Genomic DNA, 24,851 nt, shown 5'->3' on the forward strand with positions numbered 1-24,851 from the left:
GTTGAAGTCACCACTTCCACCTGCTCTAGACAATGATTTAGCGTTCTGCGAATGGCCGACTGAAGTGTACCATCCGCGCAATCTGAAATATGTATCATATAAACGTTATACTGTGTTTTTATGCAATTTGTATTTCCAAAATTATATATTCACAACAGCATATTTTCAAAAAAATTTAGAAACGCCAATCTAAATAACAATAAATTCTAATGAAAAACATAATTAAGAAATTAATTAACATTAAAAATTACATAAAGAGCAAACGTAAAATGAGGTTATTTCTCTCAATTACAAATAAATTTTAATTATAATTAATTACGAAGTTAGAATTGCCTTAATTCAGAATCAGCTTGAATATACCTGTGTGCTTCAGGAAGATCAGGATCCTTTTCAAGTACGGAAGACATTATAAGGGATAAATGTTTTCCACTATTAAATTCGCTCACACGCGCTCCTTTAATGGCTAAGATCGGATTATTAGAACCATCAAAGTCCTCGGCTTGCTTTCCCCACAGTGTAACGCGCACCTAATAGACAATTTTTTTTTATTCACCCGTAACAGCAAAATGTTAAAATCTATGTCAATAAACTGCTCACCATTGTGCCGCTGTCATCAACGATATCAACATCTCTCTTCATGAGCTCTCGGCCGGTATTTCGTTGTACAATATGTTGTACATCGCTAAAAGTTGTAACGACGCCCAAGACATCTATCACAAATGAATCATTATACCCATCATTTTCAAATTAATCCAATTATATATTTACCAAATCTTATTTTATATAATATTTCAAAATTTAAAAAATTGTTATTTATTATCATATACAATAAAACTTTAATGCAAGGCGATTTGCAATTGATACTTAGAGATAACATTTAATTGATAGTTTTAGAGATAAGATTATAACAAGAAATAAATGTTGTGTCAATTGATATATTTAGATAAAATTATCAAGGATACACATTAACAATAAAAAAAATCATTTGATTAACGTAACCAATGTTTAAGATTTAATTAGCTTTTATTACTGTACCTATTAAGGCATCTTTTTCTTTGTTTTCTACTTGACTTATGGGACAGAAATTAAACTGCAACGTCGGGATGTCATCACTGTTTTCGTGGCAAGGCACGATCTCTGTATCGCCGGTCACCGTCATCTCGTAATCGTTTTTCAAAATATTAAACTGTTTGTTCGCTGCCTTCAGCGTGCACCGCGAGATATAGTACACCTTTCCAGGCTGTATAAATAAAAACACTCGACAACTTAATCCTTTATAGAGAAAAAGTTTCATATACCCATCGTTGATTTCAGTCATATGACGCGTACCTCTATCATTTCATAGAACTTGTCGCATTGATCTTTGAATGCGGTACATCGAATTTCGCCGCTTTCATCGATCAGATCCATGGAAAAAAGCTTGCCTTCTCCACGGGAGTTGCTCCATGTTCTGATTGGAGACTTATTAGTCACGCGAACTTTGATCACCCATCTAAATACAATTTTATTATTGTCCCTTCATCTTCAAAATGTCGTGTATTTTTAAATATATTTTATACAGAATAAAATTCTCTTGCCTGTTTTGGTAAGGACTTAATGCAGCGATTGGTGTTGTGGATATATCAGAAGAGGCATGATGATTTGAAGAATCTTTTTTGGCCGCACCATCTATTATTATAGCAAAACAGATTTTAAAAAATCCATTCAAAAATATATTGCAAACACAAGTTACGTGGTAATTTATTCTAGACACAATTGGCGCAAGCCAACGATATACTCACTAGTTGGAAAAGGAGATGTGGATGTAGATGTGACTTCAGCATCTGATTTAATGTCTATATTAGTTGGATTGCCTATCTTGTGCCCAACTTTACTGCCAGAAACCAACACCTCAATACCCAATATAACCATCACGGGTCTGATGGAAAAAAATATGCTCGACACTTGAATTATTTACTCATTTTAATGCAAAAAGTAAGGTGTAAATAATACCTTTCTTTGCCACTGTTGTTCATTAAACTTAAGTGATAGTTTAATATTCTGCAGATTGCATTGTCGGTCAAAATTTCATCCGTGATAAGATAATTTAATTGAGTTGCCAACATGGTGAACGAGTTATACCTCTGTCCATCGGACACTAGCAATCTGTAGCGATCGGTAGTGACACCATCCTTATTAACGGATCTCGGTAGTTTTTTGTAACCCTGTAAAATTATTACACGATTATTAGGATAGCAATCACTGAAAATTACAAAGTTAGAATTCTTGTCTTGCACATCCAAATCATTAGTCCTGTGCAACATCATAATTTTTTATTACAATTGAAATAATGTTCGATTGACAATTGAAATATTTCTAATGTGATAGACATATATCATGAGTCATGACACATAACATATCAAGATATAACAAGCACTTAAAGTTAGATAAAAATCTACATAAAAATGAGAGAAGCAATTGTCCTGACTCTGCTGAATAGACCTTGCTCTGTAAAAAAAATCACGCTTTCACGAGATAAATAATTTTGATGCGCCGACTAACGAGGATGCAACAGATCAGAGGTGGGATTTTGTAACTCCTTAAGGTGTAACTCCCTTCGATTTTTTTCTTAGCACTAATCTTTTAATTGGCTTTATAGAAATGCAAAATTCTTGTCTAGAATTAAAGTACGCATCAAAATCTAGGTCATGGTGGTCGTCACGTATAACAAAAAATATTAATTTTTGTTACCATGACCTAGATTTTGATGCATACTTTAATTCTAGACAAGAATTTTGTATTTCTATAAAGCCAATTAAAAGATTAGTGCTAAGAAAAAAACCGGTTATCAAGTTACAAAATCCTGCTACTGAATTCCATACTCACCCATACTTGGAGCACCGGTTTCTCGACGTCCGTGCCCCGCATGATTCTCTGAAACAATGAAATGTCAATTGTCACACAATACAACGCAATAACAATATAATGCTTTCGGCTGGATTCGGGGAGCGCGCTATTAGCGCTATTTGCTTATTCTATCCTTGTTTTACACCTGATGAGCGATAAAGATAGAATGATGCAATAGCGCTAATAGCGCGCTCCCCGAATGCAGCCTTCAACAGATTTACCTCCAACGCTCCTTCCGTTAAATTGTACATGACTGCGGTTTATTATCGCAGCGTGGTGAGAAAAGTCCTACGTCCTACCGATTGCTTATCCAACAAAAAAAAAGGCCGACGATATCGATAGTATCTCCCGTTCTGCTGTTTCCCGCCGAATAGTTGACACCGATCAACACCGATGTCGAGTCGAATATTAGCACCGATTATTAAATCCTTGATATCTAACGTCATTGACGACACGCTGATATTCCTTCACGAGCCCCAAGTCGCTCGCGGTCGGCGCGGCGTGTACACCAAATTGTTTAACAAACACGCAGTGACGCAGTTAGAACAGTAGTAAAATGGGCTACACGTGGTGCACACGGAATGCGCAACTGAACCTTATTGACGCCGCACACGTGCGGCAGAGTGCGTTGACCAATCAGAAGGCTGCCGCAAGTCGCCTGCGATCGCGAATTCTGAAAGCCGTGTGAGGCGGACTTAAGGCGACGCCGGGTCGCCGCAGAGGGCGCGGACGCCGCTCGAAAAAAGGTGCTATGGGACTCGCGGGACTCGCGGGAGGGGGTTGAGACGCGTTCGGCGTGTGACAGAACGAGACGAATGGCGGTGAAGGAGGAAGAGGTCCCCCGAGCAGAAGACACTGGCCCGTGGCCGCCATTTTTCTTCTGACGTTAGTGACGTTCAGTGACGTTGCTGTAACTGTAGCTGGCAGCTGGCAGCTGCTGCGGCTCGCGTTGTACATACTATTCGCCGCGGTGATCACTGTGATCAGTGTATCTCTGTATCTCTCTCTCTCTCCCCTTCTCTTTTTCGTCCGAGGGTGAATCGACGGCGACGGTAACGAGGAGAAGGAGAGGAAGAGGAAAAAGTAGAAGGAGGTGGAGGAGAGAGCGACAACGACGACGGGGCGGCGACGACGGCGACGGCGACGGCGGCGACGGCATCCGGACGGTCTCCGTGTGTAGTGCGCATTAAGATAAGAGCCGAGTGCGGAGATAACGATAAGACGGACGATCGAACGTCAGTGATAGATCGTGACTGCTCTATCATCATCGGCAACGGCAACGACAGCGGCGGCAACGTCAGCGGCCGAGGCAGAGGAGGAAGAGGAGGAGGAAGAAGAAGAAGAGGAAGAGGTGTGGAGGTGGAGCAACAGCAGCAGCAGCAGTAGCAGCAGCAGCAGCGGTGTGACGGATACTCTCGAGATCCGATCGGATCAGTCGCGCACGATTGGAGCGAAAGGGAAATTCGTCTCGCGGTTTGCGGTTAACGGACCGTCCGAGGATATCGACGAGGTGACGACCGCGGTGGGGAATCGCAGCGGCAACGACGACGACGACGACGACGACGACCACGGGGAGGAGGAGGAGGAGGAGGACAAGGACGACGGGGACGACGGAACGTTATACTCGTGTACGACGGCCCATCGGCGCGACGGGCATCAGCGAACTCGGAGCAGTCGGAGCGCACCGTGAGAGCGCGTCGCCAGGCATCGCTCGTCCAGGTGCCGCGTAGGTCCCTCTCTCGCCTCGCACGACGACGACGAGGAGGAGGAGGAGGCGGGGCATCGTGCTCGTCGCTGGTAATCGTATTGTCGTGCACGGTGCACACGGTCACGCGCCACCGCGTACGTCGGCAGCAGCGCCACCAGGATGGAGAGGCGAGCCGCTTTTGTGCTGCTGGGGATGCTATATTTAGCGGTGGGCACCCTCGTCACGGTCCAGGCAGGTGAGTACCTCTCTCTCTCTTTTTCTCTCCCCTTCTCTCCCCTTCTCTCCTCGACAGGCACACACCGGCCTCCTCTCTCTCCCTCTCTCTCTCTTTTTCTCTCTTTGGAGCGCGCACGCCTTTCGACGCCTCTCGCGATCGGCGACCGCGCACGCGACGCGCTCGTTCCTTCCCCTTCGACTCCTGGGGTGTCACCGTCACCGACAAGGCGCCCCGACGGAGTTCCATCGTCGTCCGAGGACGACGAGGAAAACTATCTTCTCGGAGTGCAGGTTCCGCCGCGGTCGATAACGGACGGCTCACGCGACACCGCGATTCACGTATACCGTTGACGCTAATTGACGTTCACGATGATTGACAGACGTAAACTCCGGGATAGAAGTAGGCGACGATGCGGCCCCGGGCCCCGGCTGCGCGAGAGACTTGCTCCGTTCGCGAAAACTTGGCCAGTGTCACCTTTCTGGCCACCCTTTACTCGATACATCTTTGGTCTCGCACCGCAATTTTACATCCTCGATGTTTTATCAATAGGCTGCGAATCGAGAACCCCCGTCTGTCAATAAGACGGAATTTCATCGCGTGGGGTGATGCGAAACTTGGAGTAACGTTCAACCGGCGCGGCGCGGCGGCGTCGCCTGCTTTTTGATCGCGCGGCCGTCCCTCATCGATTGGACAGCTATATACGTCGACCACTTTTCGTGGCACTGCCGACGGTAAACCTGAAAATTTTCCCTAAACCTAAAGAGGACGGCGTGTGTTCTCCGATTGACTCGGCAACGGCGCTCTCGTTTAAGACCCAAGCGTGGCTTGTCCACCGCCGACTTGCGTGACAGACGGGTTTTAATTAAATCCGAGTCGACGCTGCCTCTCGGCTCGCGGTCGTAATACGAGCAAAGGTAATACGTTATTAATCGTGCCAAGGTGATGAGCGAGGCGTTAAAGGTCAGAGGTGCTTAAACGCACCTCTTCGGAACTTGAAAATCGAAGAAGCACGAATGCTACATCCGCGCCGACGAAAGATCGTCCTTAATTCCGTTGTTCGATCCCTACAACCTAGCTTTCTCGGACAAAACTGTCCTTCGGTTCGATCGACGATTTTATACTTCGGATGCTTCTTATCGAGAAATTAAATTGAATTGAATCGTCGAAGGAGGACGAAGCTTTCATTCGGGATTAAACCGGGGCCGGCTGTCATCGATCGTTATTGTTCTCCCCTATTTCATATCCGAACTTCACGACGCGATAGGCGAAATGGGGAAGGAACAGACGCGTCTGAATGTGCGACGCGAGAGCACCGGGCCTACGGTTCTAGATACGAAAATGGAACATCTCGGACCGCGTTTCTGTCGAGCGCGACGTGGGATTATATAGCTCCTGTTTAATTTCAAGACCGACGGACGTGTTACGTGGAACGATTGCAGAGAGAAATCGCAATCGTTGCTATCTCGAGTAAATTTCGTCACAGCCGTATCTGTCATGTGGATTTTGCCTGTAGATTAGATTGCTCGTTCGACGGTACTTAATAACCGTATGATTCCTGTAGTTTGTCCCGGTAGATTCGATACGGTATTGTTTGGAGTTGAATTCTTGCAAGTTCCGCGAGGATTTTAATGCAACTTTAGCATCGCGATTCGCGACGTTCTTGTGATGAGAGCGTAAACTCAAAATGACTGGTAAAATGAGCGAGTAAAATCAGATTTAATATCTCTTGCATAGAAAAAAAGAGGTGTCAAATCAAAACTTATATACTCGTATAGGGTATGTTATATGTATATGCAACAATCTATAATCTTCTTATAAGAATTTCAACTTTTCATTTAATTGTAAGCTTTTATTTCTTGGTTGAACTATAATGACTTCATTCAAGCAAGCAATGCATTATTAATCTCATTTCAAGATTATAGATTGTTGCTTATATATGTATATGAGTATTATTATAAGTCTTGATTTGACACTTCTCTCTCTGTTTTTCTTTCGGTGTGGGTTTTGCTGTTAAATAATATTCTCGTTATTATTCTATTAAATGCACCCTGCAAATCTCACAAGTGTAAAGAAAATTTTAGCATATGCGCATAGTTTTATATGCAGTTATTCGTTGAGATTACAATTTTATTAATTTAGCAATCGGAGTAACTTTTTTACTTCTAGTTTCCTATCTGCGACAATCTGCAACCTGAATTCCTCGTTATCGCGTTAATCAAAGCTTTGAGAAAGTCAAACAACGCGAGACGGACGAAAATGCAGATATAAATCAATAACTGTCTTACTCGCGATGGATGTGCTTTTTTTTTATTTATTTATAGGGAGATAACGTTCGCGGTTTTATCGCGTAAGGTCGGTTAAGCCGATATACGCGTTGAGTATTTACTTTTCCTGCGGGCCGCGTTGAAAACCTCTCGCCGCGGAGTCGTGCTTACGGATACGCGTAAACAGCGGATTTCGTTTTTCCCGGTACGATCTTTCTTCGCGGATCACTAATATTTACGACGCTACCATGACGCTATCATGACCACAATACCCACATTCTGCGGGGCGCCTTGAAGAAACTTCCCGCGGCGGTGAAACCGAAAGTTTGATTCCCGCGTAATAAACACGTGTTGATCGCGTACAAAAATATAACACGCGAAGATAAATTAGATCTTATACTTTTTCCCCTCGTATATACGTTCCGTTCGAGGGAACTTTAAGTATCGCGGATCACTCAAGAAAGGAGGAAAATGAAAGAAATGGAGTTTTATCTTTATTACGGAATTTTATCTTTGAGATGCACAAAGACACGTGACGATCTTTAAATATATCAGCAGATTCGAGTGATGTCACGACACAGACGTGTTCGAAATTTTAACAATGAGACTCGGCAGCGGGCGAATGGAAAGTTTCCAAGCGGAGGCGTTTTAGCGGGGCGTTTATTAACGTATAATTTGCGGTTTGTTGAATATCTCGCGCGGCAAGGCGTCGCGTCGCTTTCTAGGTCGCTTTAATGAGAGTTATCGACACCGACGAGACGCGTTCTAAAAAAGTTTAGTCGATAATGCTGCAACACTGTGCATCCTCGCGAGTCACGGTATGCACGCTCTGCGAGTCCATCGCGCACACGCTCCCTCGGCCGTCGTAATCAATCTTTGTTTCGCGGAGCCCTTGGTGATTTGAGTCCCGTAATTTTATTATTTCAATATTTCATTGTTCTCTCGTAATTTCACATTATTTGTAATAAAATAGAATTATGTAATAATTGAGTGGTGTAACACAGCAACAACAGATACTAGAACAATGTAATAACGGATATTCCGCGGTGCATAATATAAGTGTGAAATAATTTGGCCGACGTGTCTGGTATCGATTCCCGCGACGCTTCAGTTTACGGTCATTAACACTCTGCATCAATCTTCCGAGTATTAACATTTTAGATCGTTAGTTATACACGCATCGAGATTGCCTCTAGCTATCGGCGTTCAGAATTTGGAGCTGCAATAACATTTAAAGTTTTCCCAAATATTTGAAAGTTTTGTTAAAACACTTGAGAATTTTCGCAGCTCGAGCTGTATATTTATCTTCACAGCGTGAAAGAGCATTTGTCATCGAACACGTGATATCCTTGACGCGAAAGGCATATGTTAGCCGTTAAATATTTTCATCAAATATTTATTGAGAAAATGTAAAAGTGACGCGAGAGAAAAAGAATAAAAGAATCTCTTATCGAGTCTTTCTTGATCCTATTACCCGTGAGATTATCTTGTTGGATCTTTTTCGAACCTCACATAGGCAAAGAAGGTTTTTCTTTCCTTTTTTCTATCGGCGATGATAATCGGTGCGGCAATAACTGGGCACGTCATCGCGCAAATGTTACTTTCACGACGGATAGGAGAAGGACTCGCGTGGTGCTGTTGCCAAGGTTCGAGTATCTCTGTCGCGCAGCTCGGTATATCCGATTCCGCGTACATATATAGACTATCGCGGTTCGTTTCGCAACGAACGATCGCCGAGGATCGTGTCTTGAAATCGCGACGCGAAAGCGAGAGACAGCAGCGGCGCGCGCCACGTCGGGCATCGCCGATCGCGACCGGGTCGAGGTGGAGGACGACGGCGACGGTGAACTTATTCGCGCGCCGCGGCAACAAAAGTTGCGCAACGATCGACCCTGTTTTCCGTTCACCCAGAAAACCCGACTCGTTTTCCCGCGAATGGTAATCCATATCTGGGTATCTGTTCGCCGAGGGGGATCGTTATAGACATCAGCCCCCCGATATACGTGACGCAGGAGAGCCGAGAGAGACCAACGTCGGTGGGAGAGACGGAGAGAGATAGAGAAAGAGAGCGACGAACGTCGTCGCCTTTGCATGGCCTGCCGGCCTGCGTTTGAGAGCCAGAGAACGTTAAAAACTTAACTCCGAATAGCTTGCGCGGCCCGCCTATTTTTACATCTATAAATCGCGAGACACTACGTATCATAACGTCCCGAATCGACTCGGCGCCGAAAAACGCAAACTGTCTTCCCCCCCTAGGCGCTCTCACATCATTTGATTATCAAGGTCAAGCTGCAGACCCTAAGCAATTCACGGACATCTGCGCGAGATCGTAATACGCTTCGCACGTGTGGACGATGGTACTAGAAATTAGGGGATAAAAAAAAGGAACTTGGCCCGTAAGAATTTTCGAATTTTAAGTATTGAGGAGAATTAACAAATTTTTTTTGCATCTTTTTGAGAATAGATTACAAATTTTATAAAAAATAATATTTTAATCCAAAAAAATATTTATTAGGTGGCTCCTAATAGCATATTTACTTACTTTTTTACACATATTTATTTAAAATTAGATATTTTTATTTAATTGAAATAAAAATATCTAATTCTAAATAAATATGTGTAAGAGGTAAGTAAATATGCTATTATAGGAGCCACCTAATAAATATTTTTTTTTATTAAAATATTTTTTTTCTCAGTGTGTGTACATGTAATAATTTGTTTTCGTAATAACTCTTCTGAGACCAGCCTGCAGAGATATCTAGCCACCGCGTCTGGTTGGTCAAGAAACGTGTGTCTCTATTCTTGAACGCCAGATGAGAAAACGCTTACGTCTCATCCTGCAAGGATGCATCTATTTTTACGGTTCTCCAACGTAACGCCGAGTGGTTCCATAGTCTTCGCGACACGTTAGAAACTCAGAGGAAACCACGTTCAAGATTACGTCTCTCGAAACGAGAAAGCGAGTCTAGGAATATACTCCCGAAAGTGTGTCACATCTTGCATTGATTACCGCAACTCAAAAACGCAACGCTGTGCGACGTGAAGTTTCAATGGGCCAACAACAAACTGCGCACGTCGGTGCATCGCAAGTTAGGAAAGAAACACCGGCACGTGTTTTCGTTTCGAGAGTCTCCGTCGTTCGTGCATGGCTAACGATAAGCGTGAGATGAAACGAAGCGAGATGAATAGCGCGAACATCTCTGATTGGAATTACAGAAATTACAGCGATTGCTATCGCGGTCTTTTTCCTCCCGCGAGAATTCTTCGCGTGCGCGAGCTGCGCCCGATGATAGTCACGCGTTGGGACGTTGGGAATGCGTGACTACCGTTCCGAAGGATACGTCCTTCGACCGTGGAACTCGACTCGCCAGTCGCCACAAATGTCATTCACCTAAAATGTAATCGCTTAGTTCCAGAATCGCGTCACGCACGATTCTTTCTCGAAGTCTCTCCTATTCGATCTAAGCGACGAGCTACGCCTCATCGATAATTCTTTCGCGCGAGGGGAGAAGGAGGAGCAAACTAAAAAGTGATCGGGGGTCCGCCGTGCGTCGTGTCGATTGAGAGACATTCTGGCTCACGAACTTCGTGTGCGGATTTTCAGCTGCGTGGTGCCGTCGTTGAAAGCGGGCTTAAAATAACATTCGTAGTTTATTGATTTTCCTTGAGTTACCATGCCCCGCCGATTCGCATTTGAACGCCGCCGCGCCGTGTCAGTTCCGCCGGACAATTCCCCTCCTGTTTGCCGGATTCGACCGGGCCTCGCCTTTGAAGGGGGACGAAGAGAAAAAAGATCAGAATACCGACGAAATTATTCCACCGCGACCACGCGATGTTGTCGAGCATCGGTCGGCGTAATTTAATAACCGGAATCAACGTTAGCTCGGTTAGAAAAACATTTATTACAGTTTGGTTGCCCGCACTTACGATCCGCGTCTACGATGGACTATATTCGTCATGAAGACGTGACGCTGGCCATTAAACTCCGGTTGATTATCGTCCGAGAGAATTCGCGTCGGGTATAAAGCAAGAGAAGATTTATACGAACACGAGGAATTGATTTACGGCGAAATCAAACGATATATGCACGAATATCGACTTAGAGCTACTATCGGCTTCGATAGTAGCTCCACGGTCTTCGTATAACTTTTTGATGAACGAATGTACTGAAATATATGTATGCTAAATTTAAACAATGTAATTAAAGTATGAACGGTAAATTATGCGACAAAATAAATACGTCCGAATTAAAAGAAAAATCCAAATTATTAACGATTACTATACGAACGTATTTTATAAGAATCTAATTTTTCGAAACATTCGATTGTATTTTTACCGTGATAAGTAAATTAAAAAAAAACTGATGAAAATATTGTTTGCGTTAAACCGTACTGTGTAAGAATTGAAATGGACATTGAACGCGGTCAGAATAATTCTCCGCGGTGAAAATAATTGAACAATGCAATACGTCAAACGATTTGTTCTCGGAATTTTTCCTTGTTCATTAGACAGCTCTTTGAGCGACGTTTACATGCCGGTTATCAGCGTGTTGCAATCTGGTGAATCTGGCAATCAAGATGAGTTTTGCCTCGACTTATTCGGTTGACGTTAATGACGCGATCAACATTTATTTTGACCACCGAGCTATCGCGCCGCGACTCGAAAATAACGATCCGCGCGCCTGATTCATATATTCTCACTGGCCACGCCAGACCGTGCTTTGTCACTATTTATCACTGCGAACCTACTATGACGCATATAACTTCGCGCACACAAGCACGTGTACGTCATCACGCTGGTGGTATAATTCCGCTGATTCGTCATCAACGCGCGTGGCACCTCTGCTGCCGAACATTTTATTCAAGCCGTCCGCGTCCAAAGGTCCCGAATATTGTATAAATATTATTTTACGTATTATATAATTTGATAATAAAATGAATCCCGTTCAAGAATTTATTCCAACCGTGAGAAAATAAATTAGCAAAGAAAATAAACGCTAAATTAATTTCTCACAAGAGACTGATATAGAATCGGAAATTATTCTTTCTTGCGAATATAATGATACCACTCCAGTGTTTATAGAAACTGAATTCGAAGTGGTTTATTGTTAGATATTAAAATACACAAACGCTTTCATAAAAATGATGAGATATAATTCGAATATCAAACACTATATTAAAGTAAAATTTAACAAGAGGATCTAAGAATTAATTTCTTTATGTGTTCGTCCGAGGGATAATTCGTGGCGAAACTTGCGAGCGACAGCTGTTCACGAATATTACTGATTGTTATAGAGCAATCAGCTAGATTGCTACTAATTGTCCTTTCCGCGAAAGAATTCCGGTTTACATTGCTCCGCGGTATGTACTCGCTAAGATAATTATAACTGATTATACACGTATGCGATCGATAGTTGGTGTGGTCTCTTCGCACCGACTGCTATAGGAACCAACAACCGGGAGGAGCGTTCTCGTGCCGAGCGGGCTAAAACGTAAACGTGCGTAAACACGCGTTCCCCAAGTGCGGGCGATCGATATTCAGATTATTCTTTCTCGCATTCGAGATAAGTAGAAATATATTTCCGCCACGCCTGTTTTCTACAAGGCAAGTCTATCACGTAAGTTTTCCGGAGTTCAATATCGATCGCGACCCGTGCTGCAAGTATAATACGATGCCGCGAGTCTCAAGATTTTCAATTTAATTTAGAGACGGAAATAAAACTAGCTGACTCGACTTACAAATCGGAATATTTAATATTGACGGATTTACTTAAAACACACAGAATTTCTCAACTGTTACTCGATCAATATTACCTTGAACTCAGGGCCGCGAAATTGCAATGTAATTTCCGCGGTTGCTATAAAGTAATGGTGTGTTTATCCGTTAAGACTCTCTTCGGCGTTTTATCTTACCTTTTACCCACGTGACTTAAATGCTTTCCGAAGATTGTCGTGTCCAAGGTTAGACGTTTATGCAAATTTCCGCTTACTCTACGTATAACTTCCTTATAGTGATACATTTTCTTTGAAACAGCGAGCCTGGTGCTCTCTGCTATATAAACAGAGAGACGTGTGTTAATTGTTGAAAACTAATTACAAATTTTGTAATATTTTGTGATTTCTAAATTTTTTACGATTTATAATAGTTATTTGTGTAACAAGTGAGGCCTTCGGCTCGTGCGTAAACTCCGCACCCGGGAATTTTCATCTTTACACACGGCTTACACTCCCTATTTTATGTTGCAAGTGCCTGAAAAGTGGTCTATCACGCACGCGTAGCGTGCGTAAAAGGGCACTTTCCATGCACGTGTTGCATAAAAGGAACTTGCAAACTGATTTGACTAATATAAATCGATTTAAATATTAAAGATAAAATTATCATAGTCTCTAGTTCTTTCTGACTTGTACACGAACTTAAATGTTTTCCTTTTCAATAGCAGTGACGTACACGGGACCGACGGTTGCTCCGCGCGAGGGACAACCTTGGGACATCGTGTGCAACGATTTGAAGGATGATGATCTCATTAGGTGGACCAGAGATGGCAATACGCTGGAACCTGAGTTGTCCAGCGGTCAGCTGGTCGTCTACTCAAAGCAGGGTACCGGCAGCAGCAAGCTCTCGGCGGCCCAAGCGACCGAGAACCACGAGGGAGTGTACAGATGCACCCCCGACAGTCCGAACGCTTATCACCTCTCGTTATACTTCGGTTCGTAGTGTTAGTTTATGTGTGTTATTATCGATAGTTTGATAAATTGCATCCTATCAATCGCATAAAGAATCTGTCGGTAGAAGAATTACAAAATTTTCCTGCGACACCTCGTACATTTATGTTAGTATTTTTTTTTCTACGCGCGTTTATCACCGTTTCCATGAAGAAAACTAGTGCATTTCCGACTACCATTATACCTACCTGAATTTAACACTTTATTGTTACGTTTATTACACACGTGTTTGCTGCAGAGACCCTTCAAGTCTAACACGGCTAAATATTGAGTTTGACAAACAGCTAAATATCGATTATCGATATAAAGTTAATAAGTCAAGTATTTACACCTCTACGAAGATACGTGGCCTATATCTGAAATCTTTTCTCGACATGTGATAATATTTGATAAGTGATATTTTCCGCCTCGAACATTGAACAAACTTTCAGTTATTGCTTTATTGCATGTACAAGAGTATTTTATTCACCTTCCATCTCGATTCTCGACACGACATTTATTAATATTTATTACACTATTTATCGACAGACTATAATAGTAGTAACATTAACTATCATGCACATGCAAGAGCTAAGAATATAAGAGCTTATGTTATTTATCTAATAATAATATATCTCATTAATATAACATTCAAATGCTGATATTTATGAATAATTAATCCGTTTTATGGATATATCACTCAACTGTATGCACATCAAAATCTTACGAAAGATTCATTATCATTATATTAATCACATGTCTCTAATCGTGTAAGATAATTGATATATCTTACGTCATACTTTATTATAGATAACAGAAATTTCAATTCTGATAACTGAAATATGCGATGGATATTTTATGCTCGAAAATCAGAGAAGTTAATGAGAACAGAATAACATTCGGACGATTCACGCAAAAGTGAATGAACTTATTCTACAAAAGCGGAATGTACGAATTGTTCGCATCTCTTCGGTTGCCATGTTTCTCGGCTATTATTATATAGAATATTTAGGACGACGTTCTAAGAATATAACTGCAGTGGTAGTTGTCGCCGTCACTCGTGCATTATAATACCTGAGTAATTTATGGAAAAGTTATAAATTAATTTTTTTATGACTATTTAAAAAAAATAGAGTTTTTTATCATCATCTTTGAGGTCTTTGCGATAATACGCGCGCACGTTATTTTTCCCCGATGACTCGTTTGACGTCGCAATTTGCACGGTTATATTTAAACGTACATCGAAAAACAACGTTTTAACGCATCTTCTTGTTTGACGCAGATATTAAGATTAGAGTTATTACGGCCAAAGATGTACCTCTGGTGCTCGAATGCGCAAACAGAAGCACTGGCGATAAAGTGCAGTGGCTGAAGGAGAAGATACCGTTGAGCACAGCGTTGGCTGGCGAAGATATCACCAAGATTGATAACGAGACTGGCAGCCTGCAGATTTTACAGGATAAAGAAGTAGTTTATGGAAATTACACTTGTAAAGCAGCTAACGCCACGATCGAGTACAGAGTCGTACGTGAGTACTCCAGCACAACATTTCTAGTATTTATAGAATAAGTTATCAGAAATAAGCGACTTAAGCGGAAAATATTGTATGAATTTAGTCACCGCTGTTAAGTTACTTATTTTAAGAAAAGAGAACATAATTTTTTTTGCAAAAATGTTATGCCAAAAGAAGTTTACATCTCACATTCGATGTTCTAAAATTTCAGCGAGGCCAACGGCGCATCTGGCTGAATCTACCAGCGTGGTGGAGGGCGAGAAACTGCACTTAGTGTGTGGCGGTAAACTGAGCGTTCTTAGTCCTGGCGTAAAAATAAGTTGGACTTTCGGGAATCAGAATTATACGAGCAGCAAGGGTCGCGTGAAGATCACCAAGGATATGGAGAAGGGTATCCACGGCGCCGTCCTGGTTGTCGAAAACATCGAGATGGACGATCGCGGTGACGTTATCTGCAGGATGTCGTACAACTGGTCTGATACCGTACCAGAACACTATTCGGAGGCCAAGACATTCCTCAGGGTGAAGGATAAGCTCGCCGCACTCTGGCCCTTCCTAGGCATTTGCGCGGAGGTTGTTGTTCTATGCGCCATCATTCTAGTTTATGAGAAGAAGCGGAACAAAGCTGAACTTGAGGAGTCCGATACCGATCAAAGCCCTGATACGTAAGTGTGTTTTGATATGATTATGTTTCTCTTGTGGAATTCTATTTTACGAAATGTACGATAGAATTACGATCTTGTATTTCTGCTCGATGCAGTTTTATCTTGGAACCTAATCCTGCCGAGGAACCCCCTGAATGGCATGTTCCGCTGCATGGACCTCTCCCACCCGATATACCTCCCATACCACAGTTCCGATTCATCAAGAGTGTTCGCTTCGAGCCCACCTCGGATAAGTTTCGGAAACACCGTACTCTAAAATCGGCTCCAGTTTGGCTAAATTATTTATCTCGATTGTTTACGAAAAGAAAAACGCAGATGAGGATTATTTTGCCTACTCCATTCCAATCCTATTTCACACTCCTTTATAATAATAAACTTATAGTATTTGCTCGTAATGTTTGTAGTTTTATAAAATAGACTAAAGCGGGGAGCACACACACTTTTGCATAACGCATAATGCGTAAGCATAAGAAAATTGATTGGTCCATACACATGTGCATAAGGAAATAGACCAATCAATTTTCTTATGCTTACGCATTATGCGTTGTGCAGAAGTGTGTGCTCCCCGCTTTATAAAACATAAATTATATGTTAGTGGAGACGCTTTATAGCTTCTCGTACATACGTAACTACTTCACCTGATATTCTGTTTTTATTTAAATTTATAGTAAACCGACACCCAACAAGGAATCCGACGTCAGGCAGAGGAAGTGAAACAACAAGTAAATGAATTAGAGCGATGCGATAGAAGCGGGAGAACGAGTCGTCATGTATAGTGCTGTAATGGAAACATGTAAAGACAACGGAACAACGGCTTTTGAATGAAAGAGATGTGTCGTCACAAACGTGGAATAAACACTGCAAAATGGACAGCAGCGGGCTTGAGTGGGCCATTCATAGTGCGCTCCTGTGTGAAAACAGGCTTGTGCAGCAGACGCGTACAGAGCAGGATCATACAAGTTACTAACAAATTAAATTAAGCCTTATTACGGTGTTCACTCCGTTTATCAGATGTTTGCCTGTTCGTATTCTTTAACTACACCGCTTTGACCGATGAAGAGAGAGATGTGTTGAATTATGTACAAGTGCCGATGATGACACGAATGCGTGCCAGGGAATAAAAGGTGTGTGTGTGTATGTGTGCATGTATGTCAGTGTGAGAAAGAGAGAAAGAGAGAGAGAGAGGGGGGGGTAAGAGAAAGAAAAATAATGCATGTATGAGTGACAAGCTAACAAGTAAACAGACCGATAGAAAAAAAGCAGAGATAAAATGGCATTCCCGCCGAGCGCGAGTACGTGCGCGATTACGTATAATTTCTTACAAAACGCTTCGTGATGCGTTCTGACAAACACCGTAGTTTAATCGCGCGTTTACTCGTCACACACATCGTCGTATTGTCCTGCGCGGCATTTGCATTCGCGTTCGTCGGGCATGCCATATATTAGATTCGCGTAGAATTCGTTTCTCAAACTTCGCCGGCACGTGTGACCGAAGAAACAAAAAACAACTTTATGGTAGAGCCGAACATATGTGCTCGATGCTAGTTATGTAATAATAGGAACGCGGGCAGTGCGTGCCACAATTGACTTCCGGATATATGCTCGCGTACTTTTAGAGATCGCAAGAGAGAGAAAGAGAGATTGAGAGAAAGAAAGAGAGTGAGAGAGGGAGAGAGAGCTTGTCTTTGGCGTCGCCTTATATTCCATCGCTCGTGAAGATATCCCGGAAGTCTAGCTGCACGCGACGCCGTTGTTAATGACATTAATGTAATTAATACTGTAATATTATTGCCATCGTTACTACTGCTGCTACATCTATCGTTATTATGATTATTACAAGTATTATATCGTTAATTTTATCACTCTATTGTAATAATTTATAATCCGTACCAACACGATTCTCTATATCGACAGTGTCGTCATTGTCACAGACGTTACAATTTTTATCCATAACGACTATTAGCAATCGCTTCATAGGTATTTTGCTCGTTTATTCCTACCGTTATGACCGCGTTACCGCTTCTCCTTGACATTCTCTAAGTATCGATAGGCTAATTGCATATAAGTGGAACAATGTGTGGAAGTAACGCTTTAAAGATGAAGGTAATCCATTAAAGAAACACAGGACGCGTCAACTTCGTTTAAAAAATGTACAAACGTTTTATTGCTCAAACGCGTGTCCACGCTTGCTTTTTAGAGTAGATGATGTAGATACATCCATTAAACGTGTCGGGATTCTGTTGCGCGATATAAACAGACGCGTATTCGAGCGAGATAAACTTAGGTACATATGTTTTTTTCATGGATCTTCGAATTCTCGAATTTCAGGATCGTTGAATCCTGTTATTCGTGGATCCGTGGATCCTTCGAGTCTTATCTTCTTGACATTAAGCTATATGGCCCCTGGATCTTTCTTGAATCTTCGAATATATACTGCTAGATCATAAGATTCATATTTTGGACTCAGGGATCCTCGGACCGTCAGATTCTCGGCTACTACATGAGACTTATTTATATAATTATACAGTTTCTCCACCGCAAAAGCACAAAAGTTTGACGAGAGTTCATACGCTCTATACAAATTATAGGGCGCGCGCCCCATGAATATCTTCTTTGGTCGTAAGCGCCACTTCTATGCTTCCGTACGGGGTGACTTCCCTATCCGTATCTCAAACCCAGCGATTTGATTCGAGGTTGTCCTCGGCGAAGGGAGGTCACGGGGAAAGAGGAAGGAAGAAACAGAGATAAAATAGCACCGCACAGGGGCTGCGTAGTCCTTTCTCCGCGTCCTCTGTCACTACAACTCGGATATGTACAGATCGCTTCGGTGAAGTGGGTAAAATCGTTCTCGCGATTCGACCTGAACTTCCCCTTCGTTTATTTCGGCATCTGGTTGCCGTAATCCACGTAAACGCGCACGACCTCGCCGCTGTACTTTCGCTGGCTGGGCATGAAATAGAAGTCTGGCTGATTCGCCTGGGCTACCGCGCCCGCCGGATTGTGCATGCTCTTTGGGCGGCCGTAGTGGTCCCTGCGATCTTGCGTGTAGTAACCGTGCTGAACAGGCGCCGAGTGTCTGGCACCGGGCGCGCGTGGAAGACTGTAGGTCGCCCTGGGTCCGACCATCCTGTTGGGCCCCTCGACCACGTCGGTACCATTCATACCAGTCATGCCGGTCATACCGTTGCCAGTCATCTCTCTGGCTCTCGGCAGGCTGGAAATCGGTGGCGGCGGCGCCTTCTCCTCCGTCTCGAACGCCTCGAACGCGAAGTTCGTGTTCGCGCCGGAAGCGTAGTCTTTCCAGGCATTACTGGCGATCAAACGTTCCTACGCAAAAAAATGACGCGTTTAGAACACGAAGAATGCAAATAATTTTACAATTTTTTTCGTCATTTCTTAATCACAAATTATTGTCTTTTATATATTTCACACATGTTTATTTATCAATTGATAACGTAAGAAAAAAAATTTATTTATGATAATCTGTCGATGCATAGAGTAGATAGAAACACACAAGTTAATTAATTTAATTTAATCAACCCATATTAGTGGAAAAAAAATAAACGAGAAAAGTTTGGTAGCGAGGCGCAAGAAACGTGCAATTACAGAGAGAGAGCGAGGAAGAGCCAGATAAAAGAGCGAGTTAGTAAGATAACTGGATTAGAGCGAAACAACATAGAGGCGAGTGGAACATTGCGCACCGATTATACTCGACGAGAAGCTCTACCAGCTGGGATTAGTCCGATGCATAGACATTTCGGACGGGACGTAGTGATGCCGAAGCTGGTGGTGATGATGATGATGATGGTGATGGTTGGTGTTGTTGTTGTGATGGTGATGATGATGGTCGCCGTTTTGCTGTCGATGGTACCGCGTCGCGTTCGTGCGATGAATCGGGTTGGGCGCGTCGGAGGAAGCCAGAGGCAGCGAGTACACCCTCTTTTTTGGTCGCGGGAAGCGCGAGTCATGCAACACAAGCGAAGCAAAAGATGTCGGGTTCATTAGGGGATGGAAGCGTAGTTTTTACGCTACGGAGTGTCCCAAGAAGACGTATGCGAACGGCAGTCTGATCTTTCGTTTCCCCGAAGTAAAAAAAGAAAAGAGAAATCCGGCGTCTTCACAATATCATTAAATTACGGCTTTTCTTTTATTATAATTCAATTGACATGTTTTCCAGCATTAAATTATTTTAATTATTCATTAGATTTGTTACGATATTACAGTTATTTAGTTAATAGTTGCTACAATAAGTGTCGAATGATGTTTAAAGATTATTTTCCTCAGAGATAAAACTCCAATTTGCGTCATACATCTTTCTTGGAACACGTTAGGGATCACCACAAGTTCGTTAGAGAAAGAACAGAACACAACACTCAGGAGGAAGACCTGGGAATGCGAGAAAAAGTGGAGAGAAAAAAATACACGAAGAAGAACAAGAAGTTTCTAACGCACACAGAACATACCTTGGTCGCTCGCCTCTTCGAGCTCCTGTAAAGAGTACAACTGGCCTGGAGCAGAGCGAGGGCCAGCAACGCTGCTACACAACCGACGACGATATAAAGCTTCGTCGCGCCCAAAAACAGGTCTGTCGCGGAAGGTGGTCGATCGTATTCATCCTCCGTTTCTATATCGTTCACTGAAAACAAGTATAATATTTTCATCTCGTGAAACTCGTAACGAGATTGACGAAGATAAATATCCGGAATAATCTGAACGAATTTACATTTTTTCATGCCGTTAGCATTTAAAAAACGGCGCTACTTGAAGCTACATAATTAAACTGCATGACTCTTCAAATTTTAAGATAATTACCGTTATATGCAGTATTAAGAAAAAATGAGAAATCATCTAATTTCGGATCTCAATTAGGATAGAAAATTTATCGAGGACAAGGAGAGTTTTGTGTTACATTAATATATAATGTTTGGAAACTCAGCGCTTACCTCGGGGTGCTCTCACTATCAAGTACTGCGGATCGACGCTGAGTGCTCCGACCTTGCCGGTCACGAGTGCTTCGCGTAACGCTTTTTCCGCTTCTAAACCCGTGTCCGCGGCTTTCAAAGATCTACCCTTGACCTCGTTCTTGTCAACGATCAGATTCATGCGCGCGATCACTCCCTGTTCGTTGTCTCTGCAACGGGAACGAACGAGAATAAGTGGTACCTTATAATATCAAACATTGTATCTTCTCGCTGCTATTATTTCTCCCTTTTTGCTATCTTACTTTCGTAACTCGTCGAGTCGGACTTGATAGTAGCCCGGGAGTTTCTCGAAGACCGGTCCGAAGCTTTCCGATATCCTATTCGAGATCACTTCGAAGTCGGGACTGTCGGGTGTGGGGGCCATAAATCCGTCACCCAAGTTAACAAGCTTGACTTCGATATCGTAATGCAATCTCGGTGGCGCGGGCGTGGTTTGGTCTTCAATTTCTATGTGGGCAATTGATTATTTAATTAAAAATTAAAAGTATTATTTTCAACAAATTAAAAATATCATTTTTAACAATCAGAAATATACTTTGAAACACAATAACTACAAGACATAATTTTCTAACGAAAAAGATTATTCAGTGACAGTAGCAATTATTATAATAATTAGATGCGAAAAATGAAGAAATATAATTAAACAATGATATATAAATGACACAAATTAATAATATCTTTCTAAGAATTACATTAATAGTTGTCAAGCAACTTTAGCGAGCAACAAAAATGTGGTAGCCGGTATTTACCTTCCAGGCCGCAGGACTTGATGCATATCCTGTCTGACGAAACGACCGGTTTCGCGTCGTGCTTTCGGATCTTCTTATTGATCGGATTAAATACGCCTCCCTTCACCGGGAACATCATATACAGGCAACGATCGTCCGTAAACGAGAGATCCTTGCTGTCCTTCGTTACGCGTTTCCTCGAGAACCGGAGGGTGGTTACGCCATTCTCGATGCGACCGCTGATGTTGTAGACGTCCTGCGACGGGTCCAGCAATGGCGCGTTGTAACCACTAATCCAGGTGTCCATCACGAAAGCCCGACCGTTTGTCTTATCGACCCAGCCGAGCACGGCATCGGTCTGCGACTAAAAACGAAAAGAACAGTATTATCTGAACATTTCTAAGCTCCAATCTTCCTCTTTTAAGGAGAAACAGTCCTTCGGAAGTTCGGAGAGACGATCCATTTAAATGGTGGCTCTTTTCTCAGCTATCAAATTTGAGATTTAATTTGTGATTCAGTTAAAAGGACATCGAATATCGCGAAGCGGCTTATCAAGAGAAAGGACTGTCTCCTTATTTGACAAGTTCTTACCATGTTGTTGTCGTCGGAAAATCCAACTCCGGTCCACGTATTGGTATTCGTCGTGGAGATTACGAACATTATCAGATCCTACGGAGAAAAGTTTCCATGATATCGGCTTCGTCAGAGTGGCTTTGTTTGCGCCCGTACGAAATGGAACGCCGAGATAATATGAGATAATATGAGATAATATAAGATAATATGAGAATAAATTACCTTTTTACCCTTATACGTCCATTGTATGGCGTATTCGCAAGTGCCATTTTCCGGCGAGCAATTTCTCGGATAACGCCACTGACCACCACAGGTACCATCTTGCGACGCCACCCCGCCGGTGAATTCCGGCTTTTTAGCCTCATCTAAAACGTCCAAGATATTATTAGATATTGCACAAAATATTTAATAAGTGCGTAAATAAAATAAAAATAAAAAACATTTTAAGAATTAATGGAATATTTTTTTTGCGCAATAAAAATTATTTATAGCAATAATAATAATTATTATCGATAATGATCCAGAAAGAATGAATTAAAAAATACTAAAGGACGAAAAGTTTTGTTCAAAAATGCTGAGTCGGCATTCTCCATGCGATCTACGATTTTAAGCGCTGCAGACACAGCACGCGGGCTTGAATAATCTTCGGATAAACGCGGCGGATGCTGAATGGATGACCTCACCGAAGAAATTCATGGTGACCGCGCCTCTCTGCATTCCGTGGCCGTGATATTTGAGCTCGTCGACCTTGTAGAAATCTTTGACGCTGACCTTGGCCTTTTCGATCCCGCTAGCCGGCTGGTGTACGTACCTGCCCGGCTCTTGACCTTTCGCCCAAATCACCTGCATATTGCCGTCGCGAATCTCGTGATCGGTCGGCTCGTTCGCGGCCAATTTCCTGCGGAAGAGCATCGTCGTGACGCCGTCGCGTTCGTAGCCGAACGCGGCCGTCAGGCTGTCCCTGCCGTCCCAGTACGCGTCCTTGCGCGGCGTCGACCTGTCCCTCGTGTAATAATCGCCGATCCTGTAACTCGTCCCTCGCGCCGTGCCGATTATAATGTCCGTGCAGTCCATGGGGTTGAAGTCGTGCTTGGGCGTGTACTTGTGCCCCGGCGCCGGCAACGATGCTTCGCGAATAAATTTAGTTAACACAAGACAGCCGAGCATTGTGAAAATTCGCCGTATATAATTATCGATAATGATCCAGAAAGAATGGATAAAAAGTACGAAAGAGCGAAGAGTTTTGTAATAGAGGATGCCTATATGATGAAACTGAACGGTTAACTGAAATGCGTTTAATCCTTTGTCACCCGAATTTTTTGTAATTTCATAATTCATTTATGTGCAAAGAGAAATTCAGATTTTCTACGTACATCTTTTGGTATATTGTTTGAAATTTTAAAGTTGCATTTTTTTTACATAGCCTTCCTGTTAATATTTTTTGCGTACAATTTAAATTTTCAAAAACCTTCTACTCTCCCTTTAAGTGCATTTCAGCTCCATAGGATCAATTATTCGTCTGAATGAGATGAGTCGATGTTATGATAATGCGAGGGTTAAATGGTATCCTACGGTGTGTCGTGAGAGAAGTCGTGACGGGTAGAGATCGAGACACGTGCAAATTTCGTGTCGAAGTAATGCATGCTGCAAACCGGAAGTTATCGGTATTTACAGAGGAAAAATATATAAAATTCTCGTGGTGAGCATGATGTATATATATATATATAGCGACGAGGATGTGAAGCGTAAGCGTTATCGACGTTATCTCTGGCGTACAGTTGTTTACTCCTCGCTGCTGCGTGCGAAGACGCAATTGGCGAAATTAAACCAACGGGAATTTATGCGGAATCAGGACAGTTGCATTTAACAATTTACATTCGGCGCCGGCATCCGGTGGAAGCGGCGGACGGAATAGATTACTCTCGCGTCTTATCAGCACGCTGAATACGCTTTCACGGCAAATATTTGCCGTTGCGGTCCTCGCGTTCCAGTAGTGCAAACTTTTACCGACCATATGGTTATCGTGAAAGTCGCGAATATCGAAGTAATGAGCGATGTACTGATTGTCGTTGAGATGTTCTACAACTACGAGAGATTTTATACATATTTTATCATTGAATTTGTTCTCATTGACGTAATACACTTGTATAATGCATGTCGGAATTATCGCAAATTTGTAATCCTTCTCGTTGCGACGTCAAAAAATCTAAAGTTAAATAACTAACAGTTAGAAAGCGAAAAATCTCTGGTAGCTTAGGAGTTAATGATATGATAATAGCGTGGCGAGATGTGCGAAAATAAGCGTTAAATCGGTCCTCGTTACCTTTCGTCGCTCCCGACTTCGGACCCACACTTGGCTCCGGTTCAGAGCTGGATTCAGGCTCGGATTTTGGTTCCGGTTCAGTGCTAGGTTCAGGCTCAGAACTAGGTTCAGGCTCGGATTTTGGCTCCGGTTCAGTGCTAGGTTCAGGCTCAGAGCTAGGTTCAGGCTCGGATTTTGGTTCCGGTTCGGTGCTAGGTTCAGGCTTGGAGCTAGGTTCGGGCTCGGATTTTGGTTCCGGTTCGGTGCTAGGTTCAGGCTCGGATTTTGGTTCCGGTTCAGAGCTAGGTTCAG

The 24,851-nt window shown here is 42.7% G+C and overlaps 3 protein-coding genes across 5 annotated transcripts in view; 1 reads left to right on the forward strand and 2 right to left on the reverse strand.

The window, feature by feature from the left end:
* Positions 1-3: 3 nt before the first annotated feature.
* LOC112453538 (replication protein A 70 kDa DNA-binding subunit-like) lies at positions 4-3,571 on the reverse strand (the record flags this gene model as incomplete). The annotated part of the gene is made up of 10 exons (XM_025014334.1): positions 3,108-3,571; positions 2,866-2,913; positions 1,993-2,204; positions 1,782-1,918; positions 1,578-1,668; positions 1,330-1,492; positions 1,036-1,240; positions 598-710; positions 361-527; positions 4-82 (listed from the first exon to the last, which is right to left on the reverse strand). Coding segments are annotated over exons 1-10 (1,245 nt in total), but the record flags the coding sequence as incomplete, so codon positions are not given.
* Positions 3,572-3,695: 124 nt separating this feature from the next.
* On the forward strand, positions 3,696-17,816 carry LOC112453537 (neuroplastin). 2 transcript variants are annotated; one of them, XM_025014332.1, is made up of 5 exons: positions 3,696-4,829; positions 13,512-13,781; positions 15,059-15,304; positions 15,501-15,954; positions 16,623-17,816. In XM_025014332.1, exons 1-5 carry the CDS (start codon positions 4,754-4,756, stop codon positions 16,666-16,668), a joined length of 1,092 nt encoding a protein of 363 aa, XP_024870100.1. In that variant the 5' UTR covers positions 3,696-4,753; the 3' UTR covers positions 16,669-17,816. The 2 variants fall into 2 exon arrangements, with proteins under 2 accessions (XP_024870100.1, XP_024870101.1); XM_025014333.1 differs by having other exon boundaries at positions 13,515-13,781.
* Positions 17,817-18,090: 274 nt separating this feature from the next.
* Positions 18,091-24,851, reverse strand: part of LOC112453536 — a 25,588-nt gene continuing 18,827 nt past the window's right edge. Inside the window, exons 9-18 of one of the 2 annotated variants that reach the window (XM_025014331.1) lie at positions 24,561-24,851; positions 22,921-23,364; positions 22,460-22,602; positions 22,256-22,333; positions 21,686-22,028; positions 21,179-21,383; positions 20,898-21,085; positions 20,418-20,590; positions 19,656-19,893; positions 19,189-19,281 (exon numbers count right to left, since the gene is read on the reverse strand). The exon at positions 24,561-24,851 is cut by the window's right edge and continues 213 nt beyond it. In XM_025014331.1, the coding sequence (XP_024870099.1) occupies positions 19,678-19,893; positions 20,418-20,590; positions 20,898-21,085; positions 21,179-21,383; positions 21,686-22,028; positions 22,256-22,333; positions 22,460-22,602; positions 22,921-23,364; positions 24,561-24,851 (2,081 nt within the window). In that variant the 3' untranslated portion in view covers positions 19,189-19,281; positions 19,656-19,677. Of the gene's footprint in view, positions 19,282-19,655; positions 19,894-20,417; positions 20,591-20,897; positions 21,086-21,178; positions 21,384-21,685; positions 22,029-22,255; positions 22,334-22,459; positions 22,603-22,920; positions 23,365-24,560 lie in introns of both variants that reach the window. The other variant, XM_025014329.1, reaches the window with a different exon arrangement.

Source organism: Temnothorax curvispinosus, unplaced genomic scaffold (assembly GCF_003070985.1).
Source record: "Temnothorax curvispinosus isolate PA1 unplaced genomic scaffold, ASM307098v1 QBEX01004479.1, whole genome shotgun sequence".
Lineage (NCBI taxonomy): Eukaryota > Metazoa > Arthropoda > Insecta > Hymenoptera > Formicidae > Temnothorax > Temnothorax curvispinosus.